Genomic DNA, 16,624 nt, shown 5'->3' on the forward strand with positions numbered 1-16,624 from the left:
GCTTAGAAACACCAGGCAACTTCCACACTATGCCTGGGGGCCATTGTAGACAGTGAAATCTCCAAAAAGCACAAAAATGTGAAAAACATGGCACTAAATAGACTGTGAAAAGGACACTTGTTTTCAGTATGAGAGCTAAAGCAAGAAGGCAGAGGGTCACCTTGTTCTCCCCCGGTTGGGAATGTGAGCGTTGGGTTACTCTAATTTTTCACTGCTCTGCACATGCGCTTGTCTGCGAGTGATCACAAAAGCTCTGAGTGTTGCCTTTGGGGTAACAAATAAATTTTAGTGAGTAAGCAGATTCTCAAATATGGCATCCACAAATAATGAAGATGGACTGTGTATGTTCAAAAAGAAAGAAAGAAAAATTAAACCACTTGCATTTTGAAAACAACATTTTCAAACTGTTAAGTAGGCATTTTGAGTCAGATTCAATATTACTTTCTTTTCCTTCAAAAAATGTAATATTGAATCACACACTTGGAGCAGTATCCTTGCCAGAAGTTATGAGTCTTATCTGCATAAATCATGCAACTGTTGCCTTTTTGGCATCTAATATAGGGTTTGGTCTGGCTTCAGTGGTAATAATAAGGTAGGCCCTGTATCATGAGGAAGTAGCTTCAGCTTATCTCAGTAAGTGGTAAATTAACAGTTTCTATTTAAAGTGTTCCAACAGTGTTTTAATGAATTAACCCCAGCCTAATGAGGTAGGTGTTGATACTTCAATTCATACCACTGCATTTTTGATCATTATGTCCACCTCCTTAGGTGGTATTGTGTTATAAAAACATTGTCCATAAAACTGAGCAGCTAAGTGTCTTGCCATTGGTTTTATGAGTTTAATTTTACCCGAAAACGAATTCGTGATGTACAACCAGAGGGTATGCATCTTAGCAGTAACTCAGATACCAACTCTTCTCCAGTAAACAAAATCTTAAATTCAAAACTATTGGGTCTCTTAATCAGAGAAAACTCACAGTGAGGACTGCTAACATTGAAGTTACTGAGTACCATTAGTTCATGGGGTTTTATGGCCCAGATTACCTAAACTCCCCTGATTATTTGGCTTAGAATATATATACCTCCTAGGGCTAAGAAGGAATCGTGTAAGAATGTGAATTGAGATGGAAGTGGACAGTCATCTGGAGGGACAGTGATTCACATGGAATTTTTTTCCCCTTTTTTCAGTGACTTCATGCCTAAGACTTTTGGCATTGATCCAAGTCCGTTTACAGTGCGTAAGCCAGATGAAACTGGAAAATCAGTATTGGGGTAAGATTTGCATATAGAATGAAATTTTAAAGATTCATGTAAAATAATATAGCGCTTACAATATAATTTCCACCAAAAACTAATAACTTCAAGTCACATAGTTTGGAGCAGTCCATTCACTGCATCTATACAGGTAGCTTTTTTATAGCACTGGGATCATTAAAAAGTGTTAGACACTGAAAGTATAATTCATGGGAATTCCAGCAACATGACGCATTTACTGTTTTAAATCAGGAGTTTCACAGATGGCATAAAGGCAGGTAGCAGATATTATGTATGTCCTTTAATAACTCAGCATCCTCTGTTTCCCACAACATAAAATGCTTAGGTAAAAATTTATATTAGTTGTATTTATTTTCGTTGGCATCCTGAGGCAACATTAAAGCAAATGCTCAGAGGACTTAATAGATTTTCTGTGTATTACTGTAACATTGTTTTGGGGATGACTGTTATTATATGCAATAATATGAGGAAGAGAACAAACCATGTTTACAGTCTTTATGCTTTGAGACTGGAATGAAATGTGTTCTAGCGTTAAGAATCTCTGTTACTGCCACTGACCTGAATAATCCCAGTGGTAAGATTTCTCCTAGGCCCTGGCCAGAAACCCTGGCCAGCCTGTAGATTCTGAGTCCTAATTGTATTTGGGAGTGTGTACAGGGGCCTAATTGGATTCTAGCTACGTGTGATTTATGCAATGAGATATATATTACTGTTTTCCAGATACACCATTTATGTGGCTTAAATATGTGGCCTTATATAGCTGCATGTTAAGCCCTGGACCAGATGCTAAGAGGAATTTAAAAGAAGGTTAACATCCTCAGGACATTTAGAATTTAAGGAGTTCCTGGGACAAATACATAAATGATCAGCTATATTAGTGTATAGTACTGAAAAGTATCAACTTTAATTTTTAGTTGCAGAAAGTTAGAAATGAATTTATTTTCTGTAATATCTAACCCATGGTTAGATAGTATTGCATGTTTCTTTCCTAGAAAATGCAGAATATTATGGTATTTTAAGTCCCTTGCAGAAAATTTTTTAAAGTAAGAGTGAAATATTAAATATTTTTCATAAAAGCCAAAAATATTACCATAAAATGTTTTCTGAATTAAAACAATATTCTTACTACTCTCAAATTTGGCACTAAAATAAAAGTAAATAAGTGTGGGCTTTTTCTATGTTTTTCCCCCATCTACTCCCTATTAATAGAAGGAATGTTCAGAAAATATAGTTATTTAGTAATAAAACAATTTAAAATCTTAGTTTATGTTCATCAGTTGCTCATTACTTTGGTACAAGTAATCAGCTGCCACTGTGATTGCTAAAAATTCATAGGAGGGACAGAAATATACTACATGGATTTGGCTATCGACCCTTTCTTGAAGCTTCTACAAATTATAGGTAATTTTACTAATATCTCAAACATAATAGTCTTCTATTATGGTATTATAAATTTTGAAAATACTGATTTCACTTACCAAAGGAAGACACAGTAGCCAAGCGGTGAAAAGACTTTTCTGCACACTACAAGCACATACTTGTTTATTTCTGAATTTATAACAAAGCTTAAATTCATATAAGGTCAGCACATACATGATAAAATATTAAACTTTTCCCTTTAGCACAACTTGATCCAGAAGCTGGCTTCTCATGGTCATTTTCTTATGCTTCACCAGGACTAAGGCTTTGGGACAGAGCGATACACAGTAAGCGTTGAGGGTTCGGTTTACAGATGGTTCACATCCGTATTCATCTTTTTAAAGAAACAAGAGCAACAGAGAAGAAGCTGTGTTACAGCGGAAAACGGCCGCCAGTGCCCCACCGCCGCCCAGCGAGGAGGCCGTGTCCAGCAGCTCTGAGGACGACTCCGGGACCGACCGGGAGGAGGAGGGCTCCGTGTCCCAGCGCTCCACGCCAGTGAAGATGACTGACACGGGCGACAGTGCCAAAGTGACGGAGGTCAGGGGCCGAGGAGAGTGTGCAGTCCGGCATGAGGCTCATCTCCAAATTCCCGCTTTCAGTTAAAAGGCTGAGAGCAAGAAAAAGTCACATTACCTCACTCACACCTTTCTAATGCACAGTGTTGCAGGAATACATTTGACAAAGACATTACTGAAAATGGTTTCTGAAACTGGTGTTTGTGCTTCCATGTGTAACAGTAAATTTCTTGTCACTCCAGAATTCTTAAGAGAATCCTGTCCCTCTTTGAGCAGCCCATCCACTTATTACTTTGGTACAGTAGCCCATCCGTTTATTCCCTTGCTCAGCACATTGTTGGAATGCAGGGTTTGGATCTAGGCCTCACAATCTTTGCATAACCCCAGTGGGAAGTTCATCCTGGTCAATTTGACATTACCAATATATTGAGGGGAAACAAAAGGCAAGTAAACCACAGAAGAACCAAATTTAGCTTTTGGGAAATTTGCTTTCTAGAAATGGCCAAAAGTCATTAAAGCTAGACACGTTGCCATGGCTTGGGGTTGGCAAACTACAACCTATTGGCCAAAACATCCTGCTGCCTGTTTTTGTAAATAAACTTTTATTTACAACCAGCTGTGCCTATTTACAGCCATACCTATTTGTTTATATATTGTCTATGGCTGCTCTTGCCCTATAACAGTAACAGAGTTGAGTAGTTATGGCAGAGACAGTATGACCCAAAGAACCTAAAATATTTACTGTCTGGCCCTTTACAGAAAATGTTTGCCAACTTCTACACTATACAAAAGCAATTAGTAATTACCTAATAGTTTTTTACCCTAAAATAAACTATTTTAGTGAAAATGAAGTCAGATTTTTAAAAACCATTAACTGAGAAATTTAATGAACCAGGTTGAAGAAACATTGTGATTGCCTTTGTGGGAAAATTCACAGGTTCATTTTCTTCATCTTTGGAAATTATTAATATTCTAGATGTCTAAAACTTCTTCCTGGTCCCCTTTTCTTTTGACCCTAGAATGTGGTCCAGCCCATGAAAGAGGTGTATGGAATCAACCTCTCAGATGGCCTCTCAGAAGAAGATCTCTCCATTTATTTAAGGTAAAGTATTTTCATGAGAGATTAAGGACAAATGCAAATGTAATACAATACCTTATATCTAGTGTAACGTTTAAAAATTGAAAATAGCAATACAGAAGGAAGTGAATTCCACTTGGAATAAAAGAGTAGCATTTAGGTCAAATTCTGAAACAATTTATATTTGGAGTTAAAAGGCCTCCTTACTGCCTGAGACTCTCAGGGCCCCTCAGTGATAAAAATTTACGATGCTTACATGTATTTTCACTGCCCATAAGCTGCAAACTGAAGTTCATATACATCTCTGCATCCCTGCATTAACAAATCCTCAAGATCAAGTACCTTCTTACAAAATGAACTTGGGATACAGACAGTTGAGGACCTTGTATTCCCTTCGGCTTGGGGTTGGGATGGAGAGCTGCTGGTGGGAGTGGAGGCTGAGGAGGGAGAAGGAAGCAGTGATGTAGGGGCACCAATTCAGAATGTTATCGACCTTTATTAGGAAGACGTAGCTAAAAGGAGGCGATCTACCAAAAGGTATTCTCTGAAATCACGTATATAATTTTGTGTGTCTGTGTGCACTTGCAAAGATTCATAGTTATCAGATTCTCAAAAGAACTCCTCAGCTAGAAATCCTTAAAACGCTGACAAGGCCACTGTAAACGCCCCCTCAACCTAATGCATTAAGACGACTTAATTATTGCAAGTGAACATGGACCCACTTCATCTAAGTTTGGCTTATGTAAACTAATATACATGAGCACTAACCTCCAGGTCTTTTTTAAGGAGGGTGTTTGTTTTGCAGAATCCATTGAACTGGATATTTTCAGCTGTCTGCTTCAAACTAGTAAGATCTGCTGTAGAATATATGAAATATAAAAATGTATAGCATTTCTTGACTACAGAAGCACTGGTATGACTGTGCATCACTGTCTTACTGGAAGCCAATTGAGTCATTCAGAACTCAGCCACACCCTCCTCACTCCTGGATACACAGACACGCAGTGACATTCATATAGCTGTCACACTCTGTAGCTCAACTCTTTAGTAGTTAGTTGAAGTGGGCCTTCATAAGCAACATGATCTGGAAGAATGATTTATCTGGGGTTAATGACTGAGTAATATGACTTTATTGCAGAGAGCATAAGTGTACATGTCAAGGCTGTTCACTTGCTGAAGATAAAAGTTTGGATAAGAGTAATCTAAAAGTTTTTCATAGTGCTGTACTCATTTAATAATTGGTAGTTTCTTCGGCACTTTTCCTGACTTTTAAAAAAAGCTCATAAAAACTACAAACTGCATCCCTGAGGGGAAGATGGGTGCATGTAGCACAGGGCACACTTCAGAGGGGTACACTTGAGAAATATCAGTGGCCCATTGCCAGGCATCCTCTTACCTTGCCGAGCTGGCCTGGGGCGAGTCCCTTTGGCCTTAGCTGCAAGTCTGGATTAGTGTCATTGGAGGCTTCTCTGAGGGGGATGGGGGGGCAGTGGTGCTCAGCAGGTGGTCTCCTCAGTCCCCTCCAGCTCAGATGAAAGTACTCTTCTGAGCGGCTGGCATATGTATACCTGGGGATTCCTGTGGTCCTGAGGAAACCAACTCCATGCCCTGGGTGCTTAGCATCCTCGCTCCAGGAGATGGATCCCTAGCCCGGTCTGGCGTTTCCTTGTTGTCTGTCTCACTGCAGACGTCCCCGTCCCGGCCACGGCCTCGTGTTGCCCCATGCTTCCTGCCGCTGTCACCCGTAGGTACGCGAGGCCTTATGAGATCATCTCCCTGGCTTCAGGAACAGTTTGGCTCAAGTTCTGTATCACGTTTGAGTAAACAGGATGCAACGAAGCACACGTTTTGTTTCATTCCTATGTCCATGGTTACGACTTACATTTTAACCCATTCCTCCTCCTCTTCTTCTCATAAACCCGCTCTAACATCAGGCAGTCATTTACAAATCGAGTCTTGTGTCACATAGGGTACTCTTGTGTGCTTTTCTGACGTAAGCATAGAAGTGTCGTTTGAAGGCCCATATCATTTTGCGCGACCTACTGAATTTGTGGCAGGTAGTTCTTTAGCTTTGTATCTGTTATACTTTGTAGATTTGTGCAGCTGGGGCAGAGTCAACATAAACAAGACAAGAGCAGCCAGCAGTTCTGTTCCAGGTGCCCAGATGGAGTTACAAAATTGTAAGTACTAGATTAGACCTTGTAAAAAAAATTGTATTCATGCCATTCAGGGTGCGTTTTTTTAAGACTTTATGAGAAAGACATTGTCTTGTCCCCAAATTAGTATAAGCACTAAAGCGTCTCCTCCTGGTGTAATACCGTATCCGAGGAAAACTGGGTAGCTCTGGGGATGGGGAAAAGGTTGGGAGCCTTGCCTGTGCTTGAAATGCACCCTTTGGAGGTGGGACTGGAGTTGGTGGGGGTTTTCCTCCAGAAACTCTGCTCTCCAGTGGATAGCAGTGAGATGAAAAAACAGCTCTGACCCTGGAGACAGGCTCCTCAAATTCAGTGCAAGACCCTTGAGGGCAGGAGTGGTTTGTCTTTTCTAGCTCTATATCTTCACCAGTTCTATTAACTTGCTGTTTAGTGAATAACTTGGAGTTTAGTACATTCTTAAATAAATAGAACTAGGTTCATATCCTGACTTAACACTCTGCCACTTCTTTTTTGTTTTACCTTGAGCAAGTAATTTAAGTCCTGTGGGGCTCAGTTTATTTATCTGCAAAATGGGTTAATGGTAGCACCTGCTTCATAGGAGGATGGTGAGGCTGAAATGAAATCATGCATACAAAGTGCTGAGATCAGTGTCTGGAATACGTCCTCAATACGTTGTGATCATCACCATTGACCCCTTCTTCTTCATATTTATCATTGTTCTCTGCTTGTTGGGACCAAACAAAGCAAAGGTTGTGACCAGGAGTAGCTCCTGATGCCATATGCTCAGCTGAGTTTCTTCTATAAAAAGGGGTCACTGTGGTGATTAAATGAGGTAGGATATGCAAGGCATCTAGATCAGTGTCTGGCACAGAGTTGACATTTAGTAAATGTTCTCTTCCCTTTTCTTGGTACAACTTTATCAGTTTGTTTAATAAATTATTTGATGGATACTGACTACCTGACTTCTCCATGTACTACATCTGCATGTTCCTAATTGTTAAGAGGCTACTATAGTGATCCAGGCAAAGACTGGTGCCTTAGAGAACAGTGGCTGGGAGGATTTTGGAAATGGGATGAATCTAGGAAATATTAAAAAGTGAAATAGTTGGATATGGGGAAAAGGCCTTACCAAGGATGGCCGTTAGGTTTTTTGGAAACAACAGGTTTGATTCATTCATTCATTTAGCAAATGGTATTGAATACCTATTTGGACCTGTGTTAGGACCATGGACAGGTGCCATTTATCAAGGTAAGAAGCACTGTAGGAGGAACCCGTTTGCCTTTCAAGGGGGATCAAAGTGGCCATGGTTAGGAGGCAGTTGAATCAACTGATCTGGAACTCAGAAAAGAGCCTCTGGGAATGTGAATGCATGTTGGTGATAATTAAAGCCTCTGGTTAAAGATGACACCACTTAGGAAAAGAGAATAACAGTGAGAAAAGGTCTACAGCTGAGTGAGGGGATCTGAGTTTAATGCTGAGGAGAGAGAGACAGAGATGGCTAATCAGAGAAGGGGAGGGAAACCAAGACTGTTTTATCACAGCCTCCAAAAGGGCTATTTATCCCTTCTTTCTCCCCTTCACTATTTTTTTTCTTCTTTTTTAAAAAACATATGAATGGGCTTCCGTGGTGGCGCAGTGGTTGAGAGTCCGCCTGCCGATGCAGGGGACACGGGTTCGTGCCCCGGTCCGGAAAGATCCCACATGCCACGGAGCGGCTGGGCCCGTGAGCCATGGCCGCTGAGCCTGCGCGTCCGGAGCCTGTGCTCCGCAATGGGAGAGGCCACAACAGTGAGATGCCCGCATACCGCAAAAAAAACCAGAAAACATATGAACTCCTATTAACTTAGAGACAGTTTTTCTTTCGTAGGTCTAATTAGCATATGGAAGTATGAGCTCCCAAATGAACTAATAAATATGTGGCCAAAGAAGGAAAGTATTTCAATGTGTTAGTAAAGTAAGAGACTCTGTTAACCAAATTGTATTATTCAAATGATTCTTCCATTAAAATAGTATGGCACAACTCAGGAGGAGCAGGTGATGAAGTGAATATAGCATTACAAAATAAAAGGAAAACATGTTCCCGCATTTCCTTCAACACTGTGTCTACTTTGATCTGTAATTAGTCTTGCTGTTAAGTTACTTTTAAATTCCTTTTCTTAAAACAGTGTTTGCTTTTCTGAGTCTTAGCACAGATGAAAACCATGTGAATCTAGGATTTTTTTTTTTAACCTTTTCCACTTAATTAGTAAAGAATCGAACATAAGTGTGTCTTGGTGCAGCATCTTCAGCAGGATAACTAAGAGCTTGGTAGGCTCTGCATTATGTTGTCATGGCAACTGCCCGAGAGAGTTGTCTTCTGGTGTGTGTGCACGCGTGCTTTAAATTGAAACTGTAACTAGGTTCTTAAAATGTCAGCTATTCAATTTTAAATTTCTAAAGCTATGCCAAAACCAAGAGAAATTAGATTTATATGAGATCCTGGAAATTCTCATCTTATTATGTTTTGGGTTCTGGTATTTTTTTAAATATATTGATAGTAAGTTTATTTTAAGTTTATATACATATGTATCGACTCATCTCTGGACAATTCATAATCTTACCAGTTTTTCTTGAAATTATGAGGCAAACCAATACTCCTTTTCTAAATATGAGGTATACAACAACCAGTGTAAAATATACTGACAGTAAACAATAGGCAAAGGAGCCAGTGGATTAGGGGCTCCTGAAGCAGAGGTGTGGAAACCTGCATGGGGAGCTGGGCACGGTCACCCAGGCTCTTGCAGGACATTTCCTAGAAGTGGATGTTAAACCCCAAACTAGTCAACGTCTGCACCGGCAGCCCAAACACTCATAGCTGTATTCTGTGTGTGACCCTCCCTTCGACTCATGCCACTCCCTAAGTGTATGGGTGGTGATTAGGGAGAAATGACATCAGCCAACATTTCCTGAGCAGTGTGTGATGGGCACTATGCTATGTACCTTAATTTATATTAACTCAATTCTCACAGTAACTCTAGGAACTAGGTCTTAACTATCATCTTCATTTTACAGATGGGGAAACTGAAGCACAGAGAAGTTATGTAACTTTCCCAAGGTCAAACAGCTAGCAAGTGGAGGAACCAGGATTCAAACCCAGACGAGCTGGCTGTCCATCACTAAGCTATAAATGCCTAGTGTTACCAGCTGCTCTTATACCCACAGTGGTAAAAATACTGGGTTATTAGTGTGAACAACCCTCATTTTGATCTTCTGACATGATCTGGTTTGTAGGCAGCTCTGTATGCAGACATAATGTTTCAGCCCCATTGAGCTTGAAAATTGTTTTTAATATTTAAAGAGAATATACCTTTACTCTTTTCCTGGTACCCAGCATATTGTCCCAAGTGTAGACATGCTTCCTGGGCAAGTATACTTTGCTTGACTCATCCCATGATGTGGAGGTTGTTTAAGCCATCGTGAGAACGGTGCTACTGCTCTTTAGAGTTACTGTCATCCTAGTAAGTTGTAGGTTCTTAGAGGGCAGCCCAGCTTTGTGTTCCCTGGTGCCTCCTGAACAGTACCTAAATTGAGCGCTCAGTAAATGTTTGTTGAAATGTACTGACTCTCACCCCCCACCCCTCCCATGACCATCAGAGCCTGCATGGGGCCCCAGGAGCATCCCTAGAGGCCCACCTCAGCCATCCTTGAACACCTTCTAGTTCTTCCCCTATTCTATGTCCTGCTCATAAACCCTCTGCCATCTCCTGCCTTCTGATAGAGGAAAAAAGGAAGCACACCAAGGTTTTAGCATTTTTTTCTCTCTGTCCTGCTTCCACTTGCACCTGTGACCAAATGCAGAATGAGAAGGGCCTGCATGGAAGGACTCGCTGTGCCAGGGCGGGCGGGATGCTGTGCAGCCCAATGGTGATTTGCTGTATTCATGCCAGACCACCCTGCCCTCATTGTACACTCCCACCAGTTCTGAGGAGTTTGTAACTAAGCAGCAAGTGCCAATCAGTGTAGGTTAAAAAGAACATGAACTCCTATTATTAGAGCCTGCTATTGCATGGTTCACCTATTCTAAGAACATGTCTCACTTGTTTAAAATTACCTCTAAGAAGTGGTTCAAAATGTAATACATAGCGTTTGGGTAAAATGTGTCTAATTTAGTATTCTTCCAATGCAGGATGAGCTAAATAAGTGTATTTACTGTTTTAGGACCGTAAGGTTGAGTTTATTCCCTAAGTACATCTCACAATAAGTAGCATTTACTGACCTTAGAGGGAATGCCCCTGGGAATGGGCTTCTGCTAGGGGAAGCATTTCACAAATCAGAGATGCTGTTACACAGAATTAGGGCACCTTTTCACACCGATGAGGGGAGCATGACACTAGGCCATGATTAGCTCAACTTTGTTGACTTTTCACAGTATCGTTTTCAGTGATGAGTCCCTACATAAAAGTCACTCTCTGGGGTTCCCCACCCCCACTCCTGCCTCATTGATTTCATCTAGTCCTCTGCAGATAGCGCTCTCTTCTCTGCTGCAGGCTAAAGAAGTATTTCTGCCTTAATGGCCTTGTTATCTTTCCCAAACACCCGGGAGTACAGTCTTTAAAGGTTTAAGGATTAGAGCAGTTGGGAGGCAGTGATCAATGATTAATCAGCTAATTCCCTCCACAGGTGGGAGATGGTAGGTGACAACAATTCCTCAGCCCAAGGAAACTAGGCTGTGACCTCTTCCCTCACCCCAGAAATTACCATAGAAGTCTGTCTTTCTCTTTGATTCTGGCCTTTACTTTTCTCTCTTTAACCCTCTCGGGCTTTTCTTATAAATACTTTTCTAATTATCTCTTTCTGCTTTCCCCTTACTCCCTATTTCTTTTACTTTTACTTCCTCTCTTTTCCCCTCTTTTTCTTTTGCCATTCTCTCTCCAGCCCCGCCAGGGTATTTTTAGCTCTTTTTATTTTTAAATACAGTAATCTCTCCACAACACAAATTTCCTTCCTGTATTTTCGGACAGTGCTTTTCAGATTGTAATCCTGGACTCATTAGCGGGCCATGAAATTAATTTAGTAGGCCTCCACGTAACAAAATGAAAAAAAACTGAACTGAATCCAATAGAAGGCTCCAGTGCATGGCACATAGTATGGTTAAGTCTTGTTTCATGAAATTTTATTTCTATACATAAATACAGCATTGTGTACCAACTGGCCATGCAAAGTGCATTTCTCACTGTGGATAACAGTCACAGGTTGGATTTATATGAATGCACCTTTTCTGAAACCACATAAATTAAAAATCTTAACTCTGTTCCTTATATCTAGGCACTTAATGAATGTTGATTGAATGAAAATATGTGTGAATGATTCCTGTTGAGAATAATTAGGCAAAGAGAAGAGAGAGGTCACGAAGAGGGGTCAGGGACAGATGAGAGGTTTCTGTGGTGTATCCAAAGTGGGTAAAATAAATGCAGGCCTTGGAAAATACACTCTTGTTACTCACAGTGAATTGAGAGCTGGGATGACTAAAACAAGGGAAGGAGGGGGCAGGAAGCTACAGCTGAAAGTCAAAATGAAAAGCTGTTAGATGGATAAAGGAAAAACAGAAAAAAGTTGAATGCCTCTTTGTTTGAATATTATCTACAGTGGCACTATGTATACTGTGTAAAACAAGAAAACTTAATGGAACAGGGTGAATTTTTTTTTTTTTAGAAAGTTTTTTTTTTTTTTTTAAGAGTATCTGACCATTGAAATTGGAACTCTTTTTTTTATTTTTATTTATTTATGGCTGTGTTGGGTCTTCGTTTCTGCGCAAGAGCTTTCTCTAGTTGTGGCAAGCGGGGGCCACTCTTCATCGCGGTGCGCGGGCCTCTCACTATCGCAGCCTCTCTTGTTGTGGTGCACAGGCTCCAAATGCTCAGGCTCAGTAATTGTGGCTCACGGGCCCAGTTGCTCCGCGGCATGTGGGATCCTCCCAGACCAGGGCTCGAACCCGTGTCCCCTGCATTAGCAGGCAGACTCTCAACCACTGCGCCACCAGGGAAGCCCCAGGGTGAATTTTTTGCATCTTTCATAGTAGGCTATCCTGAAAGGTTTCTAGCATATAAGGAATAATAAATGGAAATTTAATTGTAGGTACTTGTGTAATTAATGTATCTAAAATGACTTTGATACTTTAAAAATTTGATATATTGACTTTGTTTTTGGTGACTACAAAGCATACCATTTATGGGGATTCTGTAGGTTCACACGAGGACTTGAGTACCTCCCCTTAATATGGGTTTTTCTTTTTTTCCAAGAACCTAGCTAGCACTTCTATAAGGTAAGGTATACTTACCTTCTAGGTAAGGCATTATAGGCATTAAATGACACGTATTTATTGACAGTTCACTATGTTCCAGGTTAGGTGTACGTACAGTAATACACAGTTGAGTGAGATATAGTCCCTGCCTCTGAGGGTTTACATTGACCCGGGGATGGGGTGGGGGCGGTGTCAGTGATTCCAGACGTAGGAGGTGCTGTGAAGGTGTTAGCAGAGGAGGCTCTGGGGGTGCAGAGAAGAATCCAAATCAGACAGATTCCTGGGCAAGCTGACCCTCAGGCTAGATTCTAAGGGAAAAATGGAGTTGCCCGGTTGAAGAAGGCAGAGAGGGCAGAGGGTCAAGACCACACACCGCTTTTGGAGACTCATATGGAATTCTGTGTCTAGTGCAAGGGGATTGTCAGCAAGGAGGCCAGAGAGACAGACCGGCAGGAGCAAGATCAGAAAGAGATGCTAAGTGAGAGAGAGTGACCCTTGTCCTAGAAGCCTGTTTTAATCAGGGAAGTGATAAAGGTCACTCTGTATTGAAATAGCTTGGAGAATGGATTGGAGAGAGAGAAACAGCATATCTGTTGGAAACATCAGGACAAGAAAGTGATTGGAGTCTGCTTGCTATTGGCAGTTGAAATAAAGAAAGGGATTTATTTTGTAGGCTCTGTAGGGCTTGGTAAATTTTGGTAATGGATTAGATGTGAGGAATGTGTTAGAGGCACGAGTTTTCTAGCTTAGTTGAGTAGGTCTGGTTACCAGGATTGGAAGTACATGACAAACGTAAGTTTGGGAGCTAAGGTCATTCGTTTGCGACGATTATAAGGTCAAGATGATATGTCTGGGGCTCAAGAGGTTTTAGATTAGAGAGATTCAGTAATTTTGTGGATTTTTTTCTGCTCTTGATTTAAAAAGCGAGTAAGTTAAATTTTGTATCTCTCTGATGGGGGTCTGAGTTAAATAGGTTATTATACATGGTTTTTAAATTTTCTTGAGATCCACGGTCTGACTAAAAGGAAAAAAATCCTTCAATTACTGATAGAGATGAAGAATTTATTAGGGTTTTAAATGTATTTTTAGCCCATAAAACACTGACTTGTTTTTTTTACATGAGCAAGCAGGTTAATCCTGGGGGAACAGATTTGCATATCTGATATGGCCATGTGAGGGTTATTACTCATTGGTTTTCTTAGCTCTGCATACAAGAATCACATTTTGTAACTGTTTAACCTTTTATTATTTTGTTAGTTTACCAAATTATCATCAGTTCTGTGTATGGAAGGTGAGTGGGATGGTTTCAGGCAGCTGGAGTGGCCACCATACCTTCCTGACAGCCTTTCCTTTTGCACAGTGATGTTGTATGCCCAGGTATGATGTGTTCATTGCCCTTGTCTCCTCTGAGCTTATGCAAGAAGTCTTTCCAGTTAAGATAAAATCTGGGTTGAAATACAACAAAAAACATTTTAATTTTATATTTAAATGTAGGTCTGTCATCCTGCGTGTGACTCAGAACCCCTTGGGGCTTTTACACATGATTTTAAAAATAAAGTACATATCCCATCAAGTCCTAATTGTGTTCAAAATCCACCAACAGGCATCACTAGTCTTTTAATGTTGTATCATAATTTTCTGTGGTTAACATTTTAGTATTATTATTCATTTCCCTTATGGTTTTATGAAGAAATTTGAAGAATACTACCATGCAAATCAATTACATTATTTTCAAAATTAAAGATGCGCTCATATTTTGTAATCACCCTTCTTCCATTCCTCCCAATTTACGGGAACAGAAAGTCCTTGGTTAAAAAAAAAAAAAAAAAACCCACTATGTGGTATTTTTAATCTGAAATTAATCTAAAAAAAACTGTTAGTTACTTGAGGCAAGGCTTAACTGCCTTTGGGTCCCCAGTCCCTAGCATAATACCTTGTGTGCAGTAAGCATTAAATAAATTATGAATGAATAATATTTGATATTCAGTAGTTTTACCTCTTTAAGGAATATCATGCAGTAGTTAAGTGTGAGGGAGAAAAAGGGAGAAATGTCAGTGTTAACAAATTGAAGCAAACGGCAAGACAAATGATAAATATTTGTAAGTTTTTATTTCACTATAGTATATTTTCAGTTTTAGATGTAACAACAGTTCTTGGCAGGTCTCTCATGATTTTCTCAATTGACAAACCATTGATGTCCTTATTAGTTAATTTATACATTATGTTAGTAGGACAGGCTAAACTAGGATCATGATTTTCTTTTTAAATTTAATTTTGTCCAGCTTTATTAAGATATAATTGACATATAGCATGTGTAAGTTTAAGGTGTACAATGTAATGATTTGATATCTGTATATACTGCAAAACGGTCACCATAATAAGGTTAGTTAACACATCCATCACCTCACCTAGTTAAAACTGTGTGTGTGTGTGTGTGTGTGTGTGTGTGTGTGTGTGTGTGTGGTGAGAACTTTTAAAATCTATTCTTAGCAACTTTCAATACACAATACAGTATTATTAACTATAGTCACCATGCTGTACATTACATCTCCAGAACGTATTTATCTTATGAGTTTGTACCTTTCGACCACCTTCACTCATGTCCCCTATCCCTCACCCCCTGTCTCTGGCAACTACCTACCAATCTGTTCTGTTTCTATGAGTTCAGTTTTTGTTTTTGTTTCGGAGGGGGTGGTTAAGATTTTACATATTAGTGAGATCATATGGTATTTTTCTTTGTCTGTCTGACTGACTTCACTGAGGCATAATGTCCTCAAGGTCCATCCATTTAACAAAAGGCAAGATTTCCTTCTTTTGTTTTTTTATAGCTGAATAATATTCTTTGTGTATATATAACACATCTTTATCCATTCATCCATTGATGGACACTTAGGTTGCTTTCATGTCTTGTCTATTGTAATTAATGCTGCAATGAACAGGGGGGTACATATATCTTTTTGAGTTAGTGTTTTTGTTTTCTTCAAATAAATAGCCAGAATTGTGATTGCTGAATCAGATGGTAGTTCTATTTTGAATTTTTAGGGGAACCTCCATACTGTTTTCCATAGTAGCTGCACCAATTTATATTCCCATTAATATGTACAAGGGTTCCCTTTTCTCCACATTCTTGCCAGCACTTGTTCTCTCTTTTTTTTTGATATAAATTTATTTTTGGCTGCATTGGGTCTTCGTTGCTGCACGTGGGCTTTCCCTAGTTGCAGTGAGCGGGGGCTACTCTTCATTGTGGTGCGTGGGCTTCTCATTGCAGTGGCTTCTCTTGTGGCGGAGCACAGGCTCTAGGCACATGGGCTTCAGTAGTTGTGGCTCACGGGCTCTAGAGCTCAGGCTCAGTAGTTGTGGCACACGGGCTTAGTTGCTCTGCAGCATGTGGGATCTTCCTGGACCAGGGCTCGAACCCGTGTCCCCTGCATTGGCAGGTGGATTCCTAACTACTGCACCACCAAGGAAGCCCTCTCTCTCCTTTTTGATAATATTCTAATAGGTGGGAGGTGATATCTCATCATGGTTTTGATTTTCATTTCCCTGATGATTAGTGATGTTGAGCACCTTTTCATGTTCCTGTTGGCCATTTGTATGTCTTCTTTGGAAAAATACCTGTTCGAGTCCTTTGCCCATTTTTTAGTTGGATTATTTGTTTTTGTGCTATTGAGTGGTATGAGTTCCCTATATATTTTGGCTATCAACCCCTTATGAGATAACGTGGTTTGCAAATATTTTCTTATTCCGTAGGTTGCCTTTTCATTTTGTTGATCACTTCTTTTACTGTACAGAAGCTTTTTAGTTGGATGTAGCCCCATTTGCTTATTTTTGCTTTTGTTGCTTGTGCTTTTGGTGTCATATCCACAAAATCATTGACAAGACGGGTATCAAGGAGCT

At 40.1% G+C, this 16,624-nt stretch overlaps 1 protein-coding gene across 1 annotated transcript in view; it reads left to right on the forward strand.

Moving 5' to 3' along the window:
• FIG4 (FIG4 phosphoinositide 5-phosphatase) overlaps positions 1-16,624 on the forward strand; it is a 138,106-nt gene that overhangs the window by 92,194 nt on the left and 29,288 nt on the right. Inside the window, exons 19-22 of the mRNA XM_081251195.1 lie at positions 1,189-1,272; positions 3,039-3,234; positions 4,232-4,314; positions 6,384-6,470. Coding sequence (XP_081107321.1) covers positions 1,189-1,272; positions 3,039-3,234; positions 4,232-4,314; positions 6,384-6,470 — 450 coding nt within the window. The remainder of the gene's footprint in view (positions 1-1,188; positions 1,273-3,038; positions 3,235-4,231; positions 4,315-6,383; positions 6,471-16,624) is intronic.

The sequence above is a fragment of the Mesoplodon bidens genome, assembly GCF_964165515.1.
Source record: "Mesoplodon bidens genome assembly, chromosome: 12".
Lineage (NCBI taxonomy): Eukaryota > Metazoa > Chordata > Mammalia > Artiodactyla > Ziphiidae > Mesoplodon > Mesoplodon bidens.